Raw genomic sequence first — 25428 nt, 5'->3', positions numbered from 1 at the left:
GTTTCCTCGTGGTAAAACTGACGCTGTGCACTTCTCGTAAAAGTGCCGCACAAGTGACGCTGTGCCTTCCGCAGCTACCAGGAGGCGTGTGCGCGTCCTCCGGCGCTCAGTGTGTGTCTGACTCTTTACGACTCCATGGACTGTAGCCCATCAGGCTCCTCTGTCCATGGGATTTTCCCAGCAAAAACACTGGAGTGGATTGCCATTTCCTTCTCCAGGGGGCCTTCCCGACCCAGGGTGAGCTTGCATTTCCTGCATCTTCGGCATCGGCAGATGGATTCGTCATCATCTGCACCGGGAGAGATGGACTCTCCACTGCACCGCCTGGGAAGCCCAGGAGGCAGATGACGTCAATGTGTCTCTTCAGCTGGTGCTGTTAACTCTGGTTTCTCCAGTAAGGTGATGTCTGCGAGGATCCTCCGTGATAAAATTGCTATTTTTTATCATTAATAAAAATCATGATGATATTTGAAACTATGTAAATGCCCCATTTTTCATCAGATTTTCACCCGCTAATTCAGCAGCCATTGATAATTCTTACGCAGAATCTCACAGCGTGCTTCGCCCGTCAATGCTGTCCCGTTTTCATCATCCCTTCTCTCTTTACTCGTTGGAGTTCCACTGTGAGGGAGAGCTTTCTCTCCTCCCGCATTTATCTAGTTTGTTTATTTAAATCAGGATGGACTCGTGGATATTTGTTTTACCTTGTGGGTTAGAACATATTACCATCGTTATTTCTTCTGTTACACAAATTATCCTAGATTTGACCAGGTCGCCCTTTGAACACAGAGGTGTGCCAAGGTTCGAACCCAGGTCTGTCTGGTCCCCAGGTCAGCAGTACTCCTGGCCCGTCACCTGCCCGCTTGCTCACAGCTCTCTTCCCAGCCAGCCCTCACCAGCGGCAGTTCCCGGTCAGTGCCCCCCATCTCCCCCATAGGATGCTGGGTCTCTGCACCAGTGCTGCCCTCCAGGACAGATGCCTGGCCCCAAGCTGTGTGCTGTGCTCAATGCCAGTCTGCCAAATTAACTCGAGTCGATTGTCTTCTCCAGATGGGGAGAGGAGTGAGAGATGCTCAGTATCGAGGGGACGGCATGTAGATTACTGGGCTCCAGCGGGTAACACATGTCAGCATCACATGGCCTTAGATCTGCCGATGCGCCTCTCTGGGCTTCTTTTCTTATCTGTAACTTCAGCGCATCAGATTTAAACGTTGAGGCTCCCCTCGGCTCTACGCTTCCGTAAATGATGAATGTTAATCACCATGCATTGAGCTCTTTGTCTGTGCCAGGCACTATGTTAAAACTTTACGTTAAATCCTCGCAGTAACCACATGAAATGGACCAATTATGGTCCAGTTTTACAGTTGACACAACTGAGGCTGAGAAAGGAGAGTGATTTGTCTGGTCACTCGGCAGCTAAGTGGTGGAGATGGGAGCTGAACCGAAATTTTATTCTACAGCCCAGGCTTTTGAAAACCATGCCATTGTGGCTTTCACTGAATTGCTGTTATCTCTGCAGTCACTAAGCTTGTTAAAATGCAGATAAGTATTATAAACCCAAGTAAAACATCTTGAATACTTCGTTAGTATAAGAATAATAAGAGTAAGATTCTAGGGGCACAGAGAGAATAGATGAGTCATTCTGACTGAGAGGTAGGGTAAAGGTGTTTTATAAGCAAGATGTATGCCGAAGAATTGATGCTTTTGAACTGTGGTGTTGGAGAAGACTCTTGAGGGTCCCTTGGACTACAAAGAGATCCAACCAGTCCATTCTGAAGGAGATCAGCCCTGGGTGTTCTTTAGAAGGACTAACGCTAAAGCTGAAACTCCAGTACTTTGGCCACCTCATGCGAAGAGTTGACTCATTGGAAAAGACTCTGATGCTGGGAGGGATTGGGGACAGGAGGAGAAGGGGACGACCGAGGATGGGATGGCTGGATGGCATCACTGACTCGATGGACATGAGTCTGAGTGAACTCCGGGAGTTGGTGATGGACAGGGAGGCCTGGTGTGCTGCAATTCATGGGGTCGCAAAGAGTCGGACACGACTGAACTGAACTGAACTGAACTGATGCCCTGCAAAGGCAGAGGAGAAACCTGCGCATGCCAGAAATAAAGTAAGACCGCTGTTTGATGCAACACCATTTACCAAGCCCATGTCAGTTTCCTTGACGCTGCCTCATAATTCTAACAAGTTTGCTGTCCTTTATGAATAAGGAAACTGAGTCTCAAGAGAAGAACTGATTTTTCCAAGATCACACTGTAAGCTAGTCACAGAGGAAGAAACTTGGACCTCAAGTTTTCTAGTTGCCAAAAGCTGGTGCTCCTGAATTGTGTGTGTGTGTGTGTGTCTGTGTCTGTGTGTGCGCGCACGCGTGCCTGTGTGAAACTTACAGAAGGCATCTCAAATCAAGATCTCCCTGCCTAAATTGATCATGCTCAGTACCATGGCCAGATCCCCAAGCAGCTAAACCAAGAGTCTGGCTATAAGAGAGTCAAAGACCTCTGGGAAAACTAAGGCGCCAGGGGGAGCTTCCAAGCATTCTTCCCAGCTGCACATTTGAATATGTAAAACAGCAACAGCTGTAGGCAAAGACAGATAACTGAGCTAATCAATCTTCTGGACATTTTGCAGATTAAAAGAATCTCGATGTCTTGATCACGATTTGCAGGACGGGGTGGTACACGTCGCTTCTCCCTTAAATGTGGTGAATCCCCAGTAAGAGAACAGGCCAGGACCTGTGAAGGAGGCCCGCAAGGAAGGGCTGTAGGACCGGATTCCTCAAAGGGATGAATGTGAGGGACCTGTGTCCCCGCATATGCCTCTCTCCCTGGCTGCACAGGCAGCGCCCTGTTGAGGACGCCCAGCCAAGGACAGGCAGAGGCTTGAAGTCCAGCCCACACTCTGCTTGCCAGGCTGGGGGCTCCACTTCCCACGCTGAGTCCACTCCAAAGAAGGGGCATCTTTTCCTAACTCTCCCAAAGGAGCTCTGTGTGCTAGTGCTTCTGAAGAATCTAGAATCCCTTTCCTTCCCCTCTCGGCCTAATTCCCAGAGTTTCCCCACCCACAGTTTAAGAGAATGTTCTGGGCCACCATCTCTACAGCTGCCGCACCTCTGGACTTCCAGGGTGCCCTGGTCTTATGGCACTAACACAGCTCTATAATCATCCACTAACTTGCCTGTCTCCTCAATTAGACTGAGCTCCTTGAGAACAGGATTTTATTTTAAATCAGTTTTCAGTTCAGTTCAGTCGCTCAGTCGTGTCCGACTCTTTGCGACCCCATGAATTGCAGCACACCAGGCCTCCCTGTCCATCAATTTCACTGAGATATAATCTACATACAGTAACACGCAGCCAGTCTAAGTATACATTCTGACCTGCTTTGCAAGTGGATATGCCCAGGTAACCACCGCCACAGCCAAGGTCTAGAACAGTGCTCTGCAAAAGAACTCAGATGATGGAAATGTTCTGAATTAGCACTGTCCGACGGAGCAGCCACTGGCCACGTGTGGCTATTGAACCCTGGTAATGTGGTTATGGGAATGAAGAACTTAATCTTTTAATCTTTCATCTTTCTTTTTGAAGTATAGTCAGTTTACAGTGTTGAGGTAGTTTCAGGTGTACAACATAGTGAGGCATTTCTGTTTGTTGTTTTTTTTTTTTTTTCAGATTATATCCCTTTACAGGTTGTTACAAGATACTGGGTATAAGTCCCTGTGCCATACAGTAGGTCCTTGCTGCTTATCTATTTTCTGTATTTTAGTCTGAATGTGTTAATCCCATAGTCCTAATTTGGCCCTCCCCCCTCTCTCTCCCCTAAGGAAACCATAAGTTTGTTTTCTTATGTAGGAAACCATGATCTGCTGTCTAGCATTTAAGATTTGCCTTCTTTAGAGCTTCATGTACCAGCCATTATAATATGTACACTTTTTGTGCCTGGCTTCCTTTGAAAATGGGAACTTTGCATTCTATATCCTAAGGTCTATTATTGTGCTTAGTTGCTCAGTCGTGTCCGACTCTTTGCGACCCCATGGACTGTAGCCGCCAGGCTTCTCTGTCCCTGGGATTCTCCAGGGAAGAATATTGGAGTGGGCTGCCATTTCCTGCTCCAGGGGGTCTTATAGTTTTCTGATTACAGGTATTTTCCTCCATATTTAGACTCATTCCGGCATACTTTACTCTTTTTGGTGTGACTGTAAATGGGCTTGTTTTCTTAATTTCTATGACAGTTCACTGTTACTGTATAGAAACTGCAAGGGATTTCTGCATATTTATTTTGTATCTTGCAACTTCACTGAACTCACTGATAAGCTCCAGTAGGTTTTTAGTGGTGTCTTTAGAATTTTCTATGTAAAACATCATGTCATCTGCAGATGGTGACAATTTTACTTCTTCCTTTCCAATTTAGATTCTTCTTTTTTTGTCCGACTACTCTGCAGTGCAGGAGACCTGGGCTCAGTCTCTGGGCTGGGAAGACCCTCCAGAGAAGGGGGATTTTAAAGATCTCTTATAGTGCATGGCAAATAATAGGTGTTTAATAATGTTGGTGAAAGAATGAATTATAAATCTTTATAAGAATTAGTGACCTGGTCCCAAACACTTTTTTCTCTGCCTAACAGAATACAGGAGTGAAAAAAGGCTCTCACAGAAACCACTGAACTCAATCTCTTGGATGTATCGATGGAAATACTGAGAACTGGTGGGATCCATGGCCTGCCCTGGTTCACTGTGTAAAATCAGAGCAGACGCCAAGGCCTGAGCTCTCCTCACTCCCCAGCACTCACTTCCCATCCCTTCCCCATAGGCAAACCCACCGACCCGTGAATCCCCGCAGAAGCACAGGAACGCTGCGGGATGCCACGCTGCCTCCTCCAGCCCCCGGTGCACGCCTCCCCGTCCCGGGTCACCCACCACAGCGCAGAAGCAGCAGCGATTCAGCTGAGAGAAGCATCTCCTTTCGTTCCAAAGATACCTGAAACCTAGGAGTGGCTTCTTCCAATACTGGGCTAGGGGTTGGTTTTCTGTTCAGAGAACAAGCCACCTGGTACTACTCAACGGAGAAAGAAGAACACTACCTTTAGGGGGGAGGGGGGAACTGCCTTAATTGAAGGCTCCTAAATAAAAGGGAGAGAGGACAGGACCCCGCACTCATTATAGACGAGGCATGCACTGGGGTGCTTCCCTGCATCCTCAGTGCGGCCCTAAGGGGTCAGCATCATTACTCTTCTCCAGGGAGGACAGAAGGACTAGGGGCCCTCTAGTCCAAGGCACCTGCCCAAGGCACTACCCTGGAGCTCACACTGGAATCCTCTCTTCTTCCAAAGCTGATGCTCTTTGTATTGTTAAAGAGCTTTTCTGTTGATATTCCAAGATGTGTCCATTCATTAGTAATAGCCAAGTAATCTGTATAGTCAAAGCTATGTAGTCATGTACAGATGTGAGAGTTGGTACATAGAGAAGGAAATCAATCCTGAATATTCATTGGAAGGACTGATGTTGAAGCTGAAGCTCCAATACTTGGGCCACCTGATGTGAAGAGCCAACTCATTGGAAAGGACCCTGATGCTGCGGAAGATTGAGCGTGGGAGGAGAAGGGGGTGGCAGAAAATGAGACAGTTGATAGCATCACTGACTCAATGGACATGAATTTGAGCAAGCACTGGAAGACAATGGAGGACAGAGAAACCTGGCGTGTTGCAGTCCATGGGGTCACAAAGAGTAGGACATGACTGAGCGACTGAACAAGTAATCTATGTCATTGATTGCTGGGAAAGTAAGCTAAATTAGATGTCAGTTGCTAATGTTCAGTTCAGTCGTTCAGTCGTGTCCAACTCTTTGCGACCCCATGGACTGCAGCACGCCAGGCCTCCCTGTCCATCACCAACTCCTGGAGTCTACCCAAACCCATGTCCACTGAGTCGGTGATGCCATCTAACTATCTCATCCTCTGTCGTCCCCTTCTCCTCCTGCCCCCAATCCCTCTCAGCATCAGGGTCTTTTCCAATTAGTCAACTCTTCGCATGAGGTGGCCAAAATATTGGAGTTTCAGCTTCAACATCAGTCCTTCCAATGAATACCCAGGACTGATCTCTTTAGGATGGACTGGTTGGATCTCCTTGCAGTCCAGGGGATTCTCAAGAGTCTTCTCCAACACCACAGTTCAAAAGCATCAATTCTTCAGCACTCAGCTTTCTTTATAGCCCAGCTCTCACATCCATACATGACCACTGGAAAAACCATAGCCTTGACTAGACGGACCTTTGTTGACAAAGTAATGTCTCTGCTTTTTAATATGCTGTCTAGGTTGGTCATAACTTTCCTTCCAAGGAGTAAGCATCTTTTAATTTCATGGCTGCAGTCACCATCTGCAGTGATTTTGGAGCCCAGAAAAATAAAGTCAGCCACTGTTTCCACTGTTTCCCCATCTATTTGCCATGACGTGATGGGACCAGATGCCATGATCTTAGTTTTCTGAATGTTGAGCTTTAAGCCAACTTTTCACTCTCCTCTTTCACTTTCATCAAGAGGCTCCTTAGTTCTTCCCTTTCTACCATAAGGGTGGTGTCATCCGCATATCTGAGGTTATTGATATTTCTCCCGGCAATCTTGATTCCAGCCTGTGCTTCTTCCAGTCCAGCGTTTCTCATGATGTACTCTGCATATAAGTTAAGTAAACAGGGTGACAATATACAGCCTTGATGTACTCCTTTTCCTATTTGGAACCAGTCTGTTGTTCCATGTCTAGTTCTAACTGTTGCTTCCTGGCCTGCATACAGGTTTCTCGAGAGGCAGGTCAGGTGGTCTGGCATTCCCATTTCTCTCAGAATTTTCCACAGTTTGTTGTGATCCACACAGTCAGAGGCTTTGGCAGAGATGCTCGTGTAGTCTTAGCCTAATTTCGCTAATGTCCTCCTCCTCCTCTTTGGTATACTATACTGGTCCTTTCATCCTTAATTCAGTGGCTTAATGACCTCTGTCTTTTAATACAAAAATGTGAGGTACAAATTATAAGTAAATGAAGTTCGTTCCTTACCCAGGACCAATATCTGTTAATATATCTGCTTCCTTTCCATTTTAACTGGAGGAAATTCAAAACATAACTGTTAACCAAACTCTGATCCTTGCTCTGGAATATAAAGCCCTCTCCATTTCAGACAATTCCTTTGGGGCTTCATGGCCCATTGGAGTCTACACAGGTTGCTTAACTGCCCCCTAATTATTACCTCAACTAAAACAGAATCTTCACACACAGTCATTAATGTCCCTATCCTCGCCTGGAAGAATCTCATCTCTTGCCAGAAGCAGCTTCTTCAGATGAAATTGGATAATCCCCTGGCCTTGGTGATTAGAGATAACAATGGCTCATTTGGGAAATATTTGGGGGGAATTATAAAGCTGAGATATAGCCTCTCGGTTCTGCAAGCTTCTGAAAATAAAGGCAGAATGGGGAGGACACCAAAAGCATCCACATAGCAGACTCAGATTGCTTCCTGCCCAGTCAGCGCGTGTGTGAGGGCACATAGTCCTGTCTGTGGGCAAGGCCTCCGTGCACTGAGGAGTGGGCTTCGTCAGCGCCGCTCCATGAAGGGGATTCTGCGCTGTCTGTTCCCAGCATCGCTCAGAAACATCCCTGTTTACAAGCGACTTGGTGCTGCCCCAGATCGCGGTCTATTTGGTTCCTGGTTTAGACTTGCTTTACTTGAAAGCCTTCTTTGCAGTTCTTACATGCCTTTACCATTATTTACCAGTGTAAGCACTGCAGTATAGCAGAGCCCATCATTCACTCATTCACTCACATTTGTTGAGCACTTTCGGGGGCCAGGACTGTGCTTGGCAGTGGCATTAAAAAATGAAGACAGTCCCAGCCCTCAAACTGACCAGATAATGTGATGATATCCATCATCATTATTTTTATCATCAGTATTCATTGTTCCTTTTTCTTTAGAGTTTTCCTGTAGAATGTCTTTCTAAACAACATATTACATTTTCCATTTTTGGTCATTATACATAAGAAATCATATTGCATGTCTTCTATGCCTAGCTTTTTTTGCTTGACATTATGTCTTGAGACTCATCCATACTGATGCAGATAGCTGTAATTCATTCATTTTTGACCACTGTATAAAATTCTATTCAAAGTATATGGATAAGTTCAGTTCAGTTCAGTCACTCAGTCATGTCCGACTCTTTCATTCATCTTTGACCATTGTATAAAATTCTATTCAAAGTATACGGATAGGCCACAACTGATCCATCCTCCTACTGATAGGCAATTGGGATGTTTCCAGTTATTTTGCTATAACAAATGATGCTGCAGTGAAGAGTCTGAAATGTGTGTCCTGGTACATATTCGTTTCTCTAAACTGTATACCAGGAGTAGAATTGCACGCACATTTTCAAAATAGTCTATTGTTTCACTGTTTTGATTCTGTTTTTAATCATTCTTCCTTATGCTTAATGACCAAATGTTAATTTAACAGTGCATGCACTAAGCCAAGTCTACGGCTGAACGTCTAAAGTTTGTCTCCACTTTTTTAACTTTATATACAACTCGGGGGAAGATTTTTTTCCCCGCACAAAAATTTCTGCTTTTGAGGTTGTTTTCTTGTGAGGGATTTCTGGAAGTAGATTCCTTGAATCAAGGCTGAACTGATTTACATTCAGTGGGCGAGAAGACTATGGCTGACATATAGAAAGGGTCCCCGTCCGAGCAGCTGTCAGTCTTTTGGGGGTCCCAGATCCTCTGTGACTGCTGCTAAGTCGCTTCAGTCGTGTCCGACTCTGTGCGACCCCATAGACAGCAGCCCACCAGGCTCCCCTGTCCCTGGGATTCTCCAAGGAAGGACACTGGAGCGGGTTGCCATTTCCTTCTCCAGTGCATGAAAGTGAAAAGCGAAAGTGAAGTCGCTCAGTCATGTCCGACTCTTAGTGAGCCCATGGACTGCAGCCCACCAGGCTCCTCCATCCATGGGATTTTCCTGGCAAGAGCACTGGAGTGGGGTGCCATTGATTAAGAGTATGGACCTTTTCTCCAGGAAAAAAAAAAAGGCACATACAAACGGTTTATGTTCACAAGTAAGCATTTCACACTCGTGTCCAGTTTCGAGAGCTTCTCAGACCCTCTGAATCACGTATGCGGACATCCCTATCAAATAAGACATACTGTCGTACCCACTGAACACAAAGCTTCTTACACTACTTCACCAAATAAGTCCAGAGCGAATACTGCAGCCGTCCAGCACCTTCTGTTCTAACCCGCCATCTCCTGAGCACCCACGGTATGCCAGCACTGTGCCAGATACTAGAGACGAAAGAACACGCGCTCCTGGCTTCAAGGATTGCAGTTTACCCAGGAAGACATAACATAACAAGTATTTTTAATAAAATATCTGCAATAGGAGAGATATTCTTTAGGCAAACGGGGGTGTATGTCAAGGATTTATCAACCCTCTTTTATCAAGGGGCTGCAAAGAGTGAATAAACATTTTCCAAGATGTTATAGATAGAAGAGACAGTACCAGCAAAGGGAAAAAGACATCATATAACCTGGCGAATACAGAAAATTGTACATTATTTTAATTCAGCTGGTAGTGAGCATAAGGAAGGGTTAAGACGCTTCCTTATCTGGAGCGGAGATCGAAGTGAAGTTAAAGTTGCCCAGTCGTGTCTGACTCTTTGTGATCCCATGGACTATACAGTCCATGGAATTCTCCAGGCCAGAATAGAGTGCATAGCCTTTCCCTTCTCCATGGGATCTTCCCAACCCAGGGATTGAACCCAGGTCCCCCACATGGCAGGCAGATTCTCTAGCAGCTGAGTAGCAAGGGAAAGCCAAGAACAGTAGAGTGGTAGCCTATCCCTTCTCCAGTGGTTCTTCTCAACCCAGGAGTTGAACTGGGGTCTCCTGCACTGCAGGCGGATTCTTAACCAACTGAGCCATCAGGGGTGCCCAATGGATCTCATAGAAAGAAAGAAAGAAAGTGACGTCACTCAGTCGTGTCCAACTCTTTTGCGACCCCATGGGCTGTACCCTACCACGCTCCTCTGTCCGTGGAATTTTCCAGGCAAGAGTACTGGAGTGCTTCGCCATTTCCTTCTCCAGGGGATCTTCCGGACCCAGGGACTGAACCCAGTCTCCCTCACTGTAGGCAGATGCTCTACCGTCTGAGCTACCAGGGAAGTCCAGTGGATCTCATAGGGGACAATTATTAAACAAGATTATATGTTAATATATGATTTTTGCTTCAGGGTGTTTTGTTTTGAGAGGGGGAATATTCTTCGTGTGGCAGTTTTTTTCCCCTAAGTGGAACACATTCTTTAAGGGAACTTCTTGAAACAGAAAGCATGGTCAATAAATGCAGCATACAAAGATTTTCATGAAGCAGCTTGAAAATAAGTGATCTGTGACACATATTAAAAGACTTCCAACAACTGTGACCACATAAAAAAGTAAAACAGCAAATCTACAACAGGTACAAATTATATACATTTATTTTTTAATAATTTTAAATAACACTCTTGTATAAATTCTTTCTTATATTCAAATCATACACAAATTTAGAAATGCATCATGAAGCCTAGTACAGCATACGAATGAGACATGTCTTTAAGATGTGCGTTAGAATTTTAGTGACATAAATACGATTTTAATGTTTCAGAAACACTCCCAATTGCTCGGGCGGAAATTTAGCGTGTTACAGAGTGCTTGTGCCTAGCGTGACAGCGTCGCTTTAAATCGGTCAGCTCTCAGGCTAGCGCAGACCTCAGGCCTGGTCTCACGTTCTAGAGCTGCTGGTGCGGTTACTGCAGATGCATGATAAGGAAGGTTCCCAGTAGCCTTTGAAAAAGCATCATTTGACCGCTGACATTCTGGTGATCCGTAGCCTTTCTAGTTCATGTGGTATCATTTGATTTCTTCAGGTGAATCAGTGTGTTCTTCCTGCTTCTTCCCTTGGCATAGTCACTGGCTCAAGGTTGAATATGCTAACCTTCTGTCACTGCCCTGCACACAAACTCATTTCAGCTCCCAAACTCCTATCAATACGATCATAACAGACCAAAGGTTCTTCGTCGATGAGGCCAGAGGTGCTTCCTTTGCTCTAACGGGTTACCTTGGGTTGCTTTTTACTTTTCAGAAATTTTTGTGGGAGCTTTCTTTCCTTGTGATATATAAATTGAACTCCTTCCCACATACCTCAAAATATAAGAACCAGGGAATGTTCATAATCAGGGGTGCTATATTGACCATATGTCCTACAAAAAAAATACAGGACCAAAGTGAATGATTTAATAATGCAGTCCAAACTAGGGCTGCCAGGAAGGACTGTCGCTCCAGCTCTCTGGCTCCAGAGCAGCACAAGAGGGGCTACACGTCCTCCAGGCACTCAGCAGACCACAGTGAGCTGCAGGGTCAGTGAGTGCTGCTTGAACGGTCAGTCTCCTGGGAATACTGGGGCGAGAGCACAGACATACAATGAGATGCTTCCACAAATCCTCCCCCCACCAAACCTCTCTCCTCCCATTCCGTGTCAGCTCTGCTCACTCTTAAAATTCAGGTATCCCTACGAGTAACACATTAAGTCCACAGGACCTTACTATAAATGAGGGCTAGTTTTTAATCATCATTTTTCTCTGTAACTAGAGAAATTCTATTAGTAAGACACCTCTGGGAGCTAGAGGACAGCGGTAGGGAGGGGAAACTGAAGGAAGACAGACAAACTTCACACCACCACCTAGGGCATCTGACTGCCAGAAACGCCTACGGGCTCACTGCAATGAATTAATGAGGATGGAGTTTCATCCAGTAGCAGTATCTGCCCCTCATCCACGAGAGTCACACGAGTCTTACCGCATTTGAAAATAAACACATTCCTACTTCTTAGACACTGTTAGTCTTTCTAAAGGACACATGGGATCCTGGTGCTAAACACCATAGTAGGTGGGGATCATACTTCTAGAGGAGTGACTGCTGTGTTACGCGTTCCATGCCAAATTCCTAGTGTGATTTTGGTGTTAGATCACTTCATGAAGGATTTCAACTTCAGAGCAAAATTACCTCCACCAGCAGAAGCACAGAACACTAAAGAATATTATTTAAAATAGATTTTAAGACCTTAATTTTCTTCCACCAGGATAAATTAAGAACATGGCCTAGGCTCTGTTCATAAATATTTAAAGGTAAACGTTCTCTGTGATTCAAATTTTTGCAATTCCTTTTAACGTGTTTCAAGGCATGTCTACACAGCCAGAATCTGGACTGTTCATTCAGCTTTGGCTCTTAGACCCCAACAAACTCTTTCTTTCTTTACTGTGTTGACTTCTGTTGAACAAACGTTCATGTCCCACCATCCTCAATCCCTGGCTTTGAGGCCATGACAATCTGGGGAAAAGGCATAGGTCACTGTACACAATTCCTTGGAACAGTCTCTACACGCATACGTGGCAGCTGCTGGGGAAATCGGGGTTTCTTTCCCTGCTTGGAAAGATTAGTTTCCTTTTATGAAGCACAGACTGGTATTTTTATTTTCTTATCACCAACACTGGCTTCAGAGAGTAATCCTCCTGTGTTCTTTCTGCAAAGTCCTTCGTGGCTATATAGCCCTGGATTGTACCTTGTATTTACAAAAATCAGAAACGTTCACAGATGGGATTCTTCCTCCCAGCCTTCCAATGTCTGCACTGGGTCATTTCTGCACAAGCATACAGCTGAAAAAAACATGTGCTTCTGAGTTAGGAGTCCTGATTCCAAGCCTAATGATATATGGTGCAGCCTTGAACAAGACGTTTAACCTCACCGATAAACTGGGAACAGCAATTACTTCCTCATAGGCCCTTGGTGAGGAACAAAGGACACAGGTACAGAAAGATGCCTTGCAAACTGCAAAGGGCTATAGAAACATTATCTAATTTTAATGTAATCTCTACTTTCATGAGAAATGGCCAGATATCCAGAGCCTCTCCGTTACTAGAAGCAGATTATCTGCCTGTACATCCTCCAGAGCACCATCTCCAACTGCAGAGGGATGACCAAATTCCGGGTTTTTCTCTGGAGAAGTTAGGCAGGTGATCAACTTGGCAGGGTTTCCTAGGTTTAATTTTTGCCTTTTTTTTTTGTAACTACTTGACAGTTTGTTCTTCCTCCTAATAAATATCTATATTTGACTTCTGGCTGTTTTTCCTGGCTTTGCTTAATCTACACTCTGTCAATATCGTAATTAGAGGAGAGCAAAGGTAGAGATGGCCTCAAAGAAAAAGCTGCATCTAAATGCAATGACTAACTATCCCCACTCAACTACAGAGCCAGCCTCTAGCCAGACGAGAAGATCAGGAGCTACGGCACTGCAGAGAGCAGTGCACGCCCCGCGGCATGTGAGCGGCAGGCTACACTCAAAGGTAGGAAGCATTTGGGGGTGGGAGAGAATATAAATATTTCACAGGGATGATATTTCACAGGGGATCCCAAGTGATATGATGGCTTTTTTTTTTTTTGAGCTAAAACATTTCTTCCTTTGGAAGACGATTTTTACTTAAAAAAACTTTTTAACAAGCATGTGTTCTACTTTAATCTATGTAAAATATAGAGACGCTAATGTCTAAATACATGAGTAGTTTGGAGGATGCAGCCTTGTGTCCCAGCTTAACAATCATTGTCTTCAAAATCTATTGCTTGAATCTATAGGAAGTCAAAGACGATAGAACTCTACTTTTAGACTGAAAAAGGGAAAAATTAGAAACATCCAACCTCTTATAAATTTCAACAATGTCCAAAGAGGGACTAAAAATGACTGATGCTCACCAGAGTCCCAGCTCTAGCAATATTGCCATCTATTTTACAGTATTTTAACCCCATATTTTCTTTTTACAATGCCATTAACTGCTATACAAATAAATTCTAGATGATAAAATAAGACATGATTTTTTTTACAAATAGATACAAATACAATGCTGACCAGATATTCTACATTAACTATATACACCTTATTTCTCTAGAGGCAGGAATATTCCTTATTTTAAAACAATTTATCATTTACACTGAGGCCCTAAGGAGAATCATCAGCTTTCTGCTTTCCCAGACATTGCCTTCCTCTCTCTACCATTAGAAGCTTATTCTGTGCTTTAATCCTATTATTGAGCAAAAACTCTGGAAAGAAAAATCAAACCCTTCTAAAGATCTTCTTGGGACTTTACTGCCCCAATTATAGAAACAATCAAGATTGTGTATTATGACACAGCCCAAATATCAGCTTTTCCTCAAGGACGTGTTTTAGTCCAGTAAAATGAATATCCTTCCTGGCCGTCCTCTATCAGGAATGGAGCTAAAGTCTTCTGGCAGTCCTTTCCCCCTCCACACCCATCATCCTGTTTCCACTGATGGTGAACATTCCCCCAGGAATCTGTTTGGAGGTCAAAGCGGATTGGGGCTGCACTGAGAGGTCCAGCCTTCCACCCTCCCATGTGGTTTGGTACAAAAATATACTTTACTTCAAGTCCTTATTGTCAGTGACTGCTTCGGATCTTCATGGGAAAACTAAAAGTAACAGGCTAAGTACATTACACGTTTGTACCTGAAAATTTCCGATGCACTATATGCCTTTGCTTTCTCATCTCAGTGACTCTACCCAGGCTGTGGCGCAGAGGATGATGCTGTCTCAGGAAGCACTGTGGCCTTAAAGTCCAGGAGAACAGCTCCGGCTCCCCCTCAGGCCTTGCAGCTATGCACTGGCGTCGTCAGGGTCAGCTGCCCGTTGGGGGCCACTTCGCTGCCGTCATCCTCCAGCAGCCCCGACACGTCGGCGTTGGGGATGCTGTCGTGGTAGCTGCTGAAACTGATGTTGTCTTCTTTCAGCTCAATGGTCCAAAAGGGGGCATTGAGTTTCCGGTTTTGGTACTCCCGGTACATGTACACAGCCCCCACAAACCCCATCAGCAGCACCACCACAATGATGATGACTGTCAAAATGATGATGTTAAATTGGGTCCATGATACGTCAGCTAAGGCTGACGTGCTGTTTTCTGCAGAGCTTACTGAAAAGATAGTCTGCGGGGTTGTAGGGGTAAAGGTACTATTTATAACAGGGGTGGGCACTGATGTGGTCAAAGAGGCATTGGAAACCAAAATGGTAGAACCTTCAGGTGTTGGAACAATAACTTCTGAAAATAAAAACAGAGAGTGAAATGTAAAAGACAAAATATCTTGTTTTAAGAAACAATAAAAGAAATACACATGGGCGTGGAAATTGACATGGATGTTGACACGATACTCTGCTTCAAAGAAAGGTAAGTTAACGAATACTTCCTAAAGAAATACAGGGGAAAGAATCGGGGCCTAGAAACTAGATCTCACAGCCATGGCTGTTATCCAAAATGCATATAATATCCATGCTGAAATCTCTGGGAAAATTCTAATGTTGGAGTTTTCCATCCTCCTGTACTCTTGAATAGATTCATACAAATTCCTGAAAAGGTAGTAAGTATGTCACTAGTGACTTCTAAATCACTTCGTTAAAAGTGAAAGGGGTAGCTAATACTCGTTTGAACTAAAATAAGTTCAGCATGTCTGATGGCACTTCATAAAGGTAAAATTCTCTTTAATGGGGGCAAAAACAAAATAGGGAAAATTGCATTTCTAGTTGCTTCTGAAAAACACAATTTAAATGGCCATAGTTGACATCAGCTGAGAGAGAAAACAGCCATTGCCAGCACAGTGATTTTTCCTTTATATAGATGATAGTTATTTTACAACTAAGGTACTATACTTTGTGCTTCTAATGCAGCATAGCTCAGGAGAAATACCAGAAGTTTGGGGATCAAGTAGAACTGTGTAGCAATAAGTAAGTGAGTCAATCTTCTTAAAACTGAGATTCCTCACCTATGAAATGGGAATAATGATATCGATTTTACAGAGTCCTTGGGAAGGATTAAATAGAGTATACAACATCATTACATTTAATGTCCATAGTGCTTGGCACATACTAGGCACTCGATAAAACGATCCCTATTGTCATTACAATTCATCACCACAGCCAGCCACATCAACCCACCCTAAAAAGAGGCGTGTTTTGCATTCCCTAATAGCTAATGAGAAAAGTCACCATAGTCTGGTCAGCTAAATACGGACAAGGCATATGCCTCCAGTGGGGAAGAGAACTGAGCGACAGGCTCTCTGGACTAGGGACAGGGTCCAGTCTGAGTGATTGAGCCTTGATCACAGCAGAATAAGGATATCAAGAAAATGGTAAAAGACTAATTCTTGCCACAGGGAGACTGTATCAGCCCAGGATTCGGGTTCTGTCAGAATGTCAAAGAACATTTTATAGAAGAGCTAAGAAAGTCTGAATATCCCCAACTCATCCTGAATTTCCAATCATTAATTTTTATCTGAACCCTTACTGAAATTCCCTGTAAGAAACGTTTTGCCATGAGTAACTTTTTTCTTTCAAAAATGAAGGAATATTTTTACTATTTCCTCCATCAGGTGGGAAAACTTAGGCTCAAAGTTAGGACAGAAGCTGGAATAAATTCTTATTTCTCAGCTAACTTCTAGCGAGGTTATAGGTTTCTACTTAAAAAGATCTTTGATGATCACTGGAAGTGATGAGAATACAGGAAGCAAAAGATAAAAAAAATGACAGGACTTTTAAATTATTAAAATAAAAACAGATGAAGAGAGGGTGTGGGAACACTGCAACGGGCTTCCTCACGTTTCTGGAGCTGACTCTGGAGTCTCAGCAGAGCAGCGGGAATCGAAGGGAATCTCTTTGGGCAAATCTCTACCAAAATCTATTTCCCAAAAACACTTCTCTGGTGGGACTGGAAGCTTTTACAAAGCTAAAAGTAGCTGTCCTGACATTTTCATTGCTAAGTTAAGATATTAAGTTTGCACCCTCAGGTGGAGCTTTACCTTTCTTGATGCAGTTTCCCTCAAGGTCTCGATCGTAACCTTCCAGGCAGTTTTCACACCGGAACCCAGTGGTGTTGTGGAGGCAGCTGATGCACTCCCCGCTCTCCGGCTTACAGATCTCTGGAGTCTTCACCGGGTCCACGTGGCCGTGGCACTGGCACTCCATGCAGATGCTGTCAGAATTATAGTAGCCGTTGTTACATTCATTGCAGTTCTGGCCCGTGTAACCATCTTTACACTGGACACATTCAGGTGCCGATTCACCCAGCTCTAAAAGAGCAAGAACACCAACATGGTTTAGTACACTTTCAAGTTGCTTCAAAATGCAAAACTACTGCTAACCTCCCCCCACCCACCGACACACACACACAAAAAAACATTTTACAGCCCCTGCCTGTTATCTCCTCTCAAACTTAAGAAACACATGGAATCCAAACTAACAATTTACACCTTATTTATCAACTGTCCAGAAAACCTGTTTAGGTAGAGAACAAAAGAAGTGTCCTTATCTAAAGAATCTGAGGAACTGAGATGGAGAGGCACTCATAATTCTTTTATTTCTTCCTCTTTAATCATGTAAGACAGGATAAAATACAGTTTTAACAACTTCCTCATCCCTCCTTTGTGTCTCATTTCACAAATGCATCTACTGCAAAGCTTTACTGTTTTTATAACTCCCTTTCACCTACAGCATCTAGAACTTTCTACCTACTGATCACTGACTCACTGATTTTTCCTCTAAAAATGAGTATTTAGAGAAAGGCCTTACTTATGATACAACTGCCTGTAGATGTCACTGCTGAACAAGGGCAGCGAAGACATTCTTTCGAGCCATCAGGACTCTGATAAAATCCTTCTATGCATTCTTCACAGTGATCCCCTTTGCTGTTATTCTGGCAATTGAAACAAGCACCTAAAAGAAGCAAATCATTTTAAGAAGTTAAAGATGTACTCCAAAAGCATGGTAACTTTAAATAAATTATATGTACCTGCAAACCAAAAAAACCTTAAGAGGAAACCAGAAAAAGTCACGCAACACAGGCTGCATGCAGCATTCAGTTTCTATCCCATCTCACGTCTACACTGAACAGGCCTACAGTTCCGGTCCCCTGCTAGACTGTAAACTCTTTAGGGAAAGGCTGAGCATATGGCTAGAGCTGTAGTAAGCCCTTGTTGACTGACTGACTACATACCGAAAGCAGGCCAACAACTTGCAAAGAAAAAAAAAAGCAACCTAAAGATCTACTAAAAGAAGAACAGATAAACTGTGCTGTTTTCTTGGTTGCGATTCTGTAGCTAAATAAGTAAACTAGGCCTGTATGTATGAATACACATAAATCCTACAAACATCATGTGGAAAAAAGCAAACTGCAGAATAATACATAGAAAAGGAGTGCTTAATTAATTTTGTACAAATTAATTGATTTAAAAAATTATCATATGTGAAACGGATCGTCAGTCCAGGTTCGCTGCATGAGACAGGGAGCTCGGGGCCGGTGCATGGGGATGACCCTGAGGGATGGGATGGGGAGGGAGGAGGGAGGGGGGGTCAGGATGGGGGACACACGCACACCCGTGGCGGGTCCATGTCAATGTATGGCAAAATCACTACAATACTGTAATTAGCCTCCAATTAAAATAAATTTAAAAAATAGCAAAATAAAAATGTATAAAATAACCTACATCCAAAATTAACCAATAACTTTACCCCCCACAGGAAGAACCTCAGAGCATATGAACTATAATCACTCCTCCCTTGACCTAAATATATGAAAACAGTATATATTAATTCTATCTTCATCTCTCACAATTCCTTCTTATGCCTTGAGTTTTCTTAGCTGCGTTTATCTAAAATATCCATATTACCCTCATTTAAAAGAGTGATTTATGCTTTGTAATTAATTCTATGTTCAGAGATTGTCCCTCTCAACTCAACATTTTATTCCTCTGCAAAAAAAATTAAAAAATAAAAATTTTTTTGGCAAATTGCAAGGAACATGGGATCTTCGCTCCCCAGCCAGGGGTCAGGTCTGCCTCCCCTGCACTGGAAGCACCGAGCCTGCAGCCTCAGCCACTGGGCTGCCAGGGAAGGCCCTTGACCGACTGACTGAAGGGAAAATTCAAAAGCCACACTAAACAATACTAAGCAAATGGATACATGATACCCTAGGCAGAGGGATACATTCAAATGCAACAAAAACTAACTATAGACTGAGAGAGTATAGGCAAGTTTTATGCTTTGTTTATCTCTGTAGAGGGAGGGAAGAAAATGAGGGTAGGGAAGAAAACAAACGGAAGGACTCCAACTCTATCTGAAATTTTCTATTACACAAAAATACCAAAATGTTAATAGTTTCCTAGGTGGGGGTACGTGAGTATTTGTTATATAATGCTCCATATGGCTTTATATTTTAAAATTTAAAATAAAAATGTAAACCGTAATGAAAAGGAAGGAGGCAAGCAAAGTTCTGTGTGTCTTAATAATACCCTTTGGTCCCCTATTAGGAAGGACATTTGACGGGCATTGAAGGAGCATAATGTCTACAAACGGAACGAAACCATGTGGTATAATTTACATTCAAAGAGACACTCAGAACTACTATCACAGAAATGAGTCAAGTCTATACAGAAATCTAGGAAGACAATGAAACATGTACATGCTAAGCTAACTACAGTACAATGCTAAGACCATCATAAATAGTTTTATTTGATTCCTCTTCCTTACTAGTGAAATATTTACAAAAAAAGAAGAGACAGAATGAGATTGTGTAATAAAATGATCTGACAACTGGAATAAGATTTGAAAAACTATAAGAATGATTAACATACCTACAATTATTAACGTACATGTCAACTCTCAACTCTTGAGCAATTACAGCAAAGTTCTTTGAAACTTCATGAACTTATTTAGAAAGACATTTTTTAAAAATTTTATATGAACACTTAATCCTTAAATCACATTTGCATGTAAATATCACTTTTAATCATATAATTTTTGAGGTCTGATATGCAAATGATATATTTCATATATGCAACAAAGTAGTATATCCTCATATAGTGATGAACACTTCAGGTACTGATTTTTTCCCAGATCTATTGTATCCTGATCCCTCTTTAGCTATGTATCTTCGTGATGATAAAGATAGCTGAAAAATACATACTAGGAAACGGTACATTTTTGTTGTAAAAATAAAATAATGTGAAAGGTCAAATTGTTCTGCAGGCTGGAAAATACAAAACTTGCTTTATGTATAAAATCTGTCTACCTGCTCTCCTCATATTAAAAACGTTCAATGGAAATAATTATACATATATAATATTTTGCTCCTATAATGTTATTGGACCTACATGCTTATTATTTTGGGACTTTCTACTGTTCTAGAAAAGACCCCAAGCATCTGTCTTTCTGCTTATCACAATACAGTTTCACTCTCCTAAACCATTTATTTTAGAGCATTTTACATTTTCTCCAGAAAAATTTTTTTTATTTTGATTTGTTTTATGCCATAAGTTGCAATGAGAAGTTAATAAGAAAAAAATAGCTCTACATGGTGAGTATGTCATCTCAAAAGTAAGGATGAAACAAGTATAACAATAGAATTCACGGGTTTTTGAAAACTCATCACTGTTTAAAAATAACATGCACCTGGAACACAGCCACAGAATAAACAAAATTAATACAGACAGATCAAACATAAATACACCAGAATGCTCACCACAGATGTGAGGGGCGACTGTCAGGTGAGTGCTTTTTCCCCTCTAACTTTCAAATTGTTTCTACTGTGCACTTATCACTATTATTTTTAACATCTCAAATTTTTCTGATTATAAAATTAATACATTGTAAAGTATATCACATGCATGTTATAAAATATTTCAAGAACTGAGTTCAATTCAGTCACTCAGTCGTGTCCGACTCTTTGCAACCTCATGAACTGCAGTATGCCAGGCCTCCCTGTCCATCACCAACTCCCAGAGCTTGCTCAAACTCAAGTACATCAAGTCAGTGATGCCATCCAACCATCTCATCCTCTGTCATCCCCTTTTCCTCCTGACTTCAATCTTTCCCCAAATCAGGGTCTTTTCCAGTGAGTCAGTTCTTCACATCAGGTGTCCAAAGTATTGGAGCTTCAGCTTCACCATCAGTCCTTCCAATGAATATTCAGGACTGATTTCCTTTAGGACGGGCTGGTTGGATCTCCTTGCAGTCAAGGGACTCTCGAGAGTCTTCTCCAACACCACAGTTCAAAAGCATCAATTCTTCGGCACTCAACTTTCTTTATGGTCCACCTCTCACATCCATACATGACCACTGGAAAAACCATAGCTTTGACTAGATGGACCTTTGTTGGCAAAGTAATGTCTCTGCTTTTTAATATGCTGTCTAGTTTGGTCACAGCTTTTCTTCCAAGGAGCAAGCATCTTTTAATTTCATGGCTGCAGTCACCATCTGCAGTGGTTTTGGAGCCCAAGAAAATAAAGTCTGTCACTGTTTCCATTGTTTCCCCATCTATTTGCCATCTATGAAGGGATGGGACCGGATGTCGTGATCTTCGTTTTTTGAATGCTGAGTTTTAGGCCAGCATTTTCACCCTCCTCTTTCACTTAAAGCTCTTTAGTTCCTCTTTACTTTCTGTCATAAGGGTTGTGTCATCTGCGTATCTGAGGTTACTGGTATTTCTCCCGGCAATTTAGACTCCAGCTTGTGCTTCATCCAGCCTGGCATTTTTCACAATGTGCTCTGCATATGTTAAATAAGCAGCCTTGATGTACAGCCTTTCCCAATTTGGAACCAGTCTGTTGTTCCATGTCTGGTTCTAACTGTTGCTTCTTGACCTGCATACAGATTTCTCAGGAGACAGGTAAGGTGGTCTGGTATTCCCATCTCTTGAAGAATTTTCCCATTTCTTGAAGAAGTTTGTTGTGATCCACATAGTCAAAGACTTTAGCATGCAACTTAAAAAGCATTTCATGTACAAAATTAAAGACTGATTTTTATAATAAAAATAAAGATAACTTTAAAATCCATTTATACTAGGAACTAATACTATGAATCTGCTTTTCTACCAGCTTACAAATCCTCTTTGGGAGGCAACATAGCATAAGAAAAATGATATGTATTTATCATTATCATGATTTAATGTCAGATGATATGAGTTCTATTCTCAGCTGAACCTCTTCAACAAATAGCTTCTCTGAGTGAAACTGAAAGTTGCTCAGTTGTGTCCAACTCTTTGTGACACAATGGACTATACAGTCCATGGAATTCTCCAGGCCAGACTCCTGGAGTGGGTAGCTGTTTCCTTCTCCAGGGGATCTTCCCAACCCAGGGATTGAACCCAGGTCTCCTGCAGTGCAGGTGGATTCTTTACCCGCTGAGCCACCAGGGAAGCTTCTCTGAGTGAACCTTCAGCGAATAGCTTCTCTGAGTTTCACTTTTTTAATCTGTAAAATGGAATAATAACTCCCTGCCCAATGACTTAATATATGTAAATATTTCGGCGAGTGAAAAACTACTCCATAGGATACAGTGTTTTCTCTTTAAGCTTCAAATTCCTCATCTGTAAATTAGGAAAGTTGAACCGGATGAAATCTAAATTCCTTTTAAAACCTGAAACTTGAGAATCTTTCAATTATGATAAATGATATATTATGAGAATTAGCTGAAATGTAACTTTGTTCATTATGCTTTGCCTGCAACCTCCAAAATCTAACAACACTCTCTTAAATTCACATTTTCTTTGCTGAAAGAGCCAAAGGAACAAAGAAAGAGGGAACGAGTGTCCTGAAGATGACCTCACGCTCCTCAGCTCAGCAGCAAAAGAGTCTGGTGGGGGTGACCAAGAAAACAACTGGCCAAAGCAAAGAATGCAGGGTTCCTTTCCAACCAAAGTCAGTGACAAACCTTTGAAAACATAAATCACCACCTGTAAGAAGCCTTTTCTTTCTTTATTTCACTATCTCTAGTTCACATATAACCTGTCAGAAAGGCAGCAAGTCACTTCGCTATGTTTTTTTAAAATGCCTAATCTTCTCTGTTGAGCAGAAGGCAAACTTGATCCTGTTAAACAGAAAGGAGGACGGCCTAAGGAAACAAGGCAGCGGGTAGCAGAATCACCGTAAGACCCGAGAGGAAGCCAGAGGCCAGGAAAACCTAGTTATGGACGGCAGTTTGAATTTTATTCGAAGAGGGATGGGAAGCCTTTGGAGGTTTGAGCATGGGAACGACATGATCCGGTTTTACATTTTTAAAAGATCATTCTGGTTGTTATGTGGAGACTGGACTGTGGTAGAGAGGGGCTCAGAGGGTCAGGACAAGAAAAGGGGCAGCGTGATCAGATAAGAGACAGTGAAAACAGTTCCAAGAGGTGACAGTTGCTTAGACAAGGAGGACGGCAAAGAAGGTCACGCTGAATGGCAGGCTGAGCAGAACTTGCTGGCGGACTGGATATTTACAACGCACACGCACATGCTGAGTCGCTTCGGTCGTGTTCACTGCTTGGTGATCCCATGGACTGAAGCTCTCCAGGCACCTCTGTTCATTCTCCAGGCAAGAATCCTGAAGCGGGTAGCCATGCCCTCCTCCAGGGGGTCTTCCTGACTCAAGAGGTTGAACCCGCACCCCTCATGTCTCCAGCACTGGTAAATAGGCTTTTTACCACTAGTGCCACCTGGGAAGCCCTGGATATTTACAGAAAGGAAAAGCAAATGGGACTCGTGTGGTGCCAGTCACCAGAGGAAGAACACCAGGGGCAAAGCAGGCTTAGCTTATAGAGTAAAACAAAGAGTTGTTTTGGATGCGTTAGGGCTACAATGCCACATAGAGTGTTCAAGTGAAGATGTCAAGTGCACTGTTAGACTTTTGAGTGTAGTGATCAAGGGAGAAATGGAAATCTGGTCATCAGAACACTTGCAGATGGCATTTAAATTCAAAGGACTGAATGAGATCATGTAGGGACAGCATAAATGCAGAAGACGAATGTGTCAAGACAAACCTCTGAGACAACCCAGTGCTTACAGCTGAAAAGGAGACCTAGCAGAACTGATCATGGAAAAAAGGGGGGGAATGGGTGATATTCTAAAGTGAAGAAGGTCACTGAGTGATGAGGAGTGGTCAAGTCCACCAAGCTGCTGAGGTCAAGGTATTCACCACGTGACACTATGAATACACGAAGGCACCTTAAATTCTCAAAAAGAAGTATATGCTATGTGGACATAAGTGAAGTCAAAGTTGCTCAGTTGTGTCTGACTCTTAGCGACCCCATGGACTACAGAAGCTATGGGATTCTCCAGGCCAGGATACTGGAGTGGGTGGCCTTTCCCTTCTCCAGGGGATCTTCCCAACCCAGGGATGGAACCCAGGTCTCCCGCATGGCAGGCGGATTCTCTACCAGCTGAGCCACCAGGGAAGCCCATGTGAGCATAAAATTTCAGCTAAAAAATAACAGTCCACCCACCTCCACTTTAAGGGAAATATGTGTTGAAGAAAGAAAATCTATAAAAATACAGGAGAACATAAAAGAATACAAAAAAAGTTATTGAAGCAATCTGTTATTAAGATTTTGAATACTTTTCCTTGAATCTCTCTTTTATATAGAGCAGTTTTGGGTTTTGCTTTTTCACAAGCTAAAAAAGGCACATGTAACTGGATGTCCTGCTTCATTCTCCCTCTCATGTTGCTGTCCGACTCTCTGGGACCCTCGGGACTGTGGCCCACCAGGCCCTCTGTCCATGGGAGTCTCCAGGCAAGAATACTGAGTGTGTCGCCATTTCCTTCTCCAGGGGGTCTTTCTGACCCAGGGACTGAACCCGAGTCTCCTGAATTACAAGCAGATTCTTCACCACTGAGCCACCTGGGAAGCCCACTTATTGTTGCTTGTAATGAGCCAGGCTCTGTATAAACATACTGCACTGAAGCTTCATAACACACCATTAGGCAGTTACTGCTATAATACCAAACTCCTAAGTGAGAAGACTAAGCCATCAGTCCAAGGTAAGTCAAGATTTCATTTCCTGTGCTCTTATAGTGTATTGGATTTGCTTCATTTTCTGTTGTTAGAAGTAAAGTTGTCTAATTTCTTAGAATTATAACTGCCACTGTGGTGAGCATCTTTGAACATAAAGCTTTTTATGAATTTTGAATTATTTCCCAAAAATTGATTCTGGGAAAAAGAACTACTTAATCAGGGAAGTATTTTTAAGACTTCTGATACATATTGCTTTCTAAAATATTTTTCTCAATATATTTTATCACAAAAACGTTACTTTAAAAAATCTAATTCAATCTAAAATATAAGGTATAGGTGAGATGAGGGGCGTAGGGGGAGTAAGCCCTCTGAAAACGCAGCAAGTGGCCACCAGAGGGCAATCTTGTGTACCAGGACACTGCTGGGGACACAAAGTCTTCAAAATTTGAGACAAAAGCAAAGACTGATTTTGTACTAAACTGACAGTGTCATACGGAGTATCCATACTCTCCCATGTTAGATTCCACTTTTATTATACTTCCAAACAGAGAAGCCATT

General features: G+C 42.8%; 1 protein-coding gene across 1 annotated transcript in view; it reads right to left on the bottom strand.

Annotated features, from left to right (window-relative positions):
• Positions 1-10478: 10478 nt before the first annotated feature.
• Positions 10479-25428, bottom strand: part of MEGF9 (multiple EGF like domains 9) — an 84208-nt gene continuing 69258 nt past the window's right edge. Inside the window, exons 4-6 of the mRNA XM_069575265.1 lie at positions 17673-17816; positions 16904-17173; positions 10479-15153 (exon numbers count right to left, since the gene is read on the bottom strand). Coding sequence (XP_069431366.1) covers positions 14702-15153; positions 16904-17173; positions 17673-17816 — 866 coding nt within the window. The 3' untranslated portion in view covers positions 10479-14701. The remainder of the gene's footprint in view (positions 15154-16903; positions 17174-17672; positions 17817-25428) is intronic.

Source organism: Ovis canadensis, chromosome 2 (assembly GCF_042477335.2).
Source record: "Ovis canadensis isolate MfBH-ARS-UI-01 breed Bighorn chromosome 2, ARS-UI_OviCan_v2, whole genome shotgun sequence".
NCBI lineage: Eukaryota > Metazoa > Chordata > Mammalia > Artiodactyla > Bovidae > Ovis > Ovis canadensis.
Note: the sequence above shows the minus strand (reverse complement) of the source record. Positions and strands in the feature narration are given on the sequence as shown.